The sequence below is a fragment of the Antrostomus carolinensis genome, unplaced genomic scaffold (assembly GCF_000700745.2).
Source record: "Antrostomus carolinensis isolate BGI_N321 unplaced genomic scaffold, ASM70074v2 scaffold42751, whole genome shotgun sequence".
Lineage (NCBI taxonomy): Eukaryota > Metazoa > Chordata > Aves > Caprimulgiformes > Caprimulgidae > Antrostomus > Antrostomus carolinensis.
The window spans coordinates 624-2,278 of NW_010297012.1; the positions used below are offsets into that span (position 1 = coordinate 624).

The 1,655-nt window shown below is 61.0% G+C and overlaps 1 protein-coding gene across 1 annotated transcript in view; it reads left to right on the forward strand.

The window, feature by feature from the left end:
• The window catches only part of LOC104533089 (transient receptor potential cation channel subfamily V member 4), a gene marked incomplete at its 5' end in the record, with an annotated part of 2,223 nt that extends 620 nt beyond the window's left edge, over positions 1-1,603 (forward strand). The window contains 6 exons of the mRNA XM_010178456.1: positions 1-69; positions 267-340; positions 421-586; positions 799-865; positions 1,036-1,352; positions 1,472-1,603. Coding sequence (XP_010176758.1) covers positions 1-69; positions 267-340; positions 421-586; positions 799-865; positions 1,036-1,352; positions 1,472-1,603 — 825 coding nt within the window. The remainder of the gene's footprint in view (positions 70-266; positions 341-420; positions 587-798; positions 866-1,035; positions 1,353-1,471) is intronic.
• Between the last annotated feature and the right edge of the window lie 52 nt (positions 1,604-1,655).

A 1,655-nucleotide genomic window follows, 5' to 3' on the forward strand; every position in this document is an offset into this window, starting at 1 on the left:
GTCGACTACTTGCGCTTGGCCGGGGAGATCATCACCCTTCTCACCGGTGTCCTCTTCTTCTTCACAAACGTCAGTGCAGAGAGGAGGGGTGTCCTCCCGTGGGACAGCCAAGTCCTCGTGGTCTCCATGCAAGGAGTGACTTGAGGACAATAGCCCCGTGTCCTGAGGCATCAGCCCCTGCCACGATGCCCTCCCTGGACACCAGGACCCTGCCAAGCAGGGGCTTGCTCCCCTGACCCCCTCCAACCTCTCCCTCTCTCCTCCAGATCAAAGATCTGTTCATGAAGAAGTGTCCAGGTGTGAACTCCTTCTTCATCGATGGCTCCTTCCAGCTGCTCTAGTACGTGGGGAGCCCCTGGGGCAAGGGGCAGCAGCCGGTGGTGGTTGTCGGTGTGGGGTCTGACACCAGCTCTCCTCCAGCTTCATCTACTCGGTGCTGGTGATCGTCACGGCGGGGCTGTACCTGGGTGGCATCGAGGCGTACCTGGCCGTCATGGTCTTTGCTCTGGTCCTGGGCTGGATGAACGCCTTGTACTTCACCCGGGGGCTCAAGCTGACAGGGACCTACAGCATCATGATCCAGAAGGTTTGGTGGGGTCAGAGGTCTTCTCCTTCCCCAGCAGGGCTGGTCCTGCTGTGGATGTGCAGCCCAAAAGGAGGGTCCTCCATGCTTTCTCTGGGGTTCCTCATGGCTCACCAGCGCCCTGCTCTCAGCCCTGCCATCCCAGCACCACGGCTTGGCAATGGTGCCCCAGCACAGGGTCCAGCACATCTCACCCCCCTCTCCATCACTTGTAGATCCTCTTCAAAGACCTTTTCCGCTTCCTCCTGGTCTACTTGCTCTTCATGATCGGCTATGCATCAGGTAGGCCAAGGTTGAGCCCTGTGGCACAGCTGGGCAGGGGGCTGTGGAACCCCCACTCCATCCCACCCACCATCAGACTCAGCCAGTGTGGAGCCACAGGGGGACCTGTCATGGGCCTCATCCTTGCCACTGCCCCTGCAGACTCACCGCCCCTGTCCCTCCTCCCCCAGCTCTGGTGTCCCTCCTCAACCCGTGTCCCAGCAGCGAGTCATGCAGCGAGGAGCAGTCCAACTGCACGGTGCCCACCTACCCCTCCTGCCGGGACAGCCAGACCTTCAGCACCTTCCTGCTTGACCTCTTCAAGCTCACCATCGGCATGGGCGACCTGGAAATGCTCGAGAGCGCAAAGTACCCCGGTGTCTTCATCATCCTACTTGTCACCTACATCATCCTCACCTTCGTGCTCCTCCTCAACATGCTTATCGCTCTCATGGGTGAGACCGTGGGCCAAGTCTCCAAGGAGAGCAAGCACATCTGGAAGCTGCAGGTACCACCTCAGGAGTTGCACTGCAGCACCCCAAGCTCCATCAGAGCAGCATCACCTGGGTGAGGGACCCTCAAGTCTCTGTCCCCGCATGGCTGAGGGGTCCCTGGTGTCCCCGGCAGTGGGCCACCACCATCCTGGACATCGAGCGCTCCTTCCCTGTGTTCCTGCGGAGAGCTTTCCGCTCGGGGGAGATGGTCACTGTGGGGAAGGGCACTGACGGGACACCCGACCGACGCTGGTGCTTCAGGTAAAGGCAGGAGCACTTGGGAGCCCTGGGGAGCTGGGGACAGAGGGGACCCCACC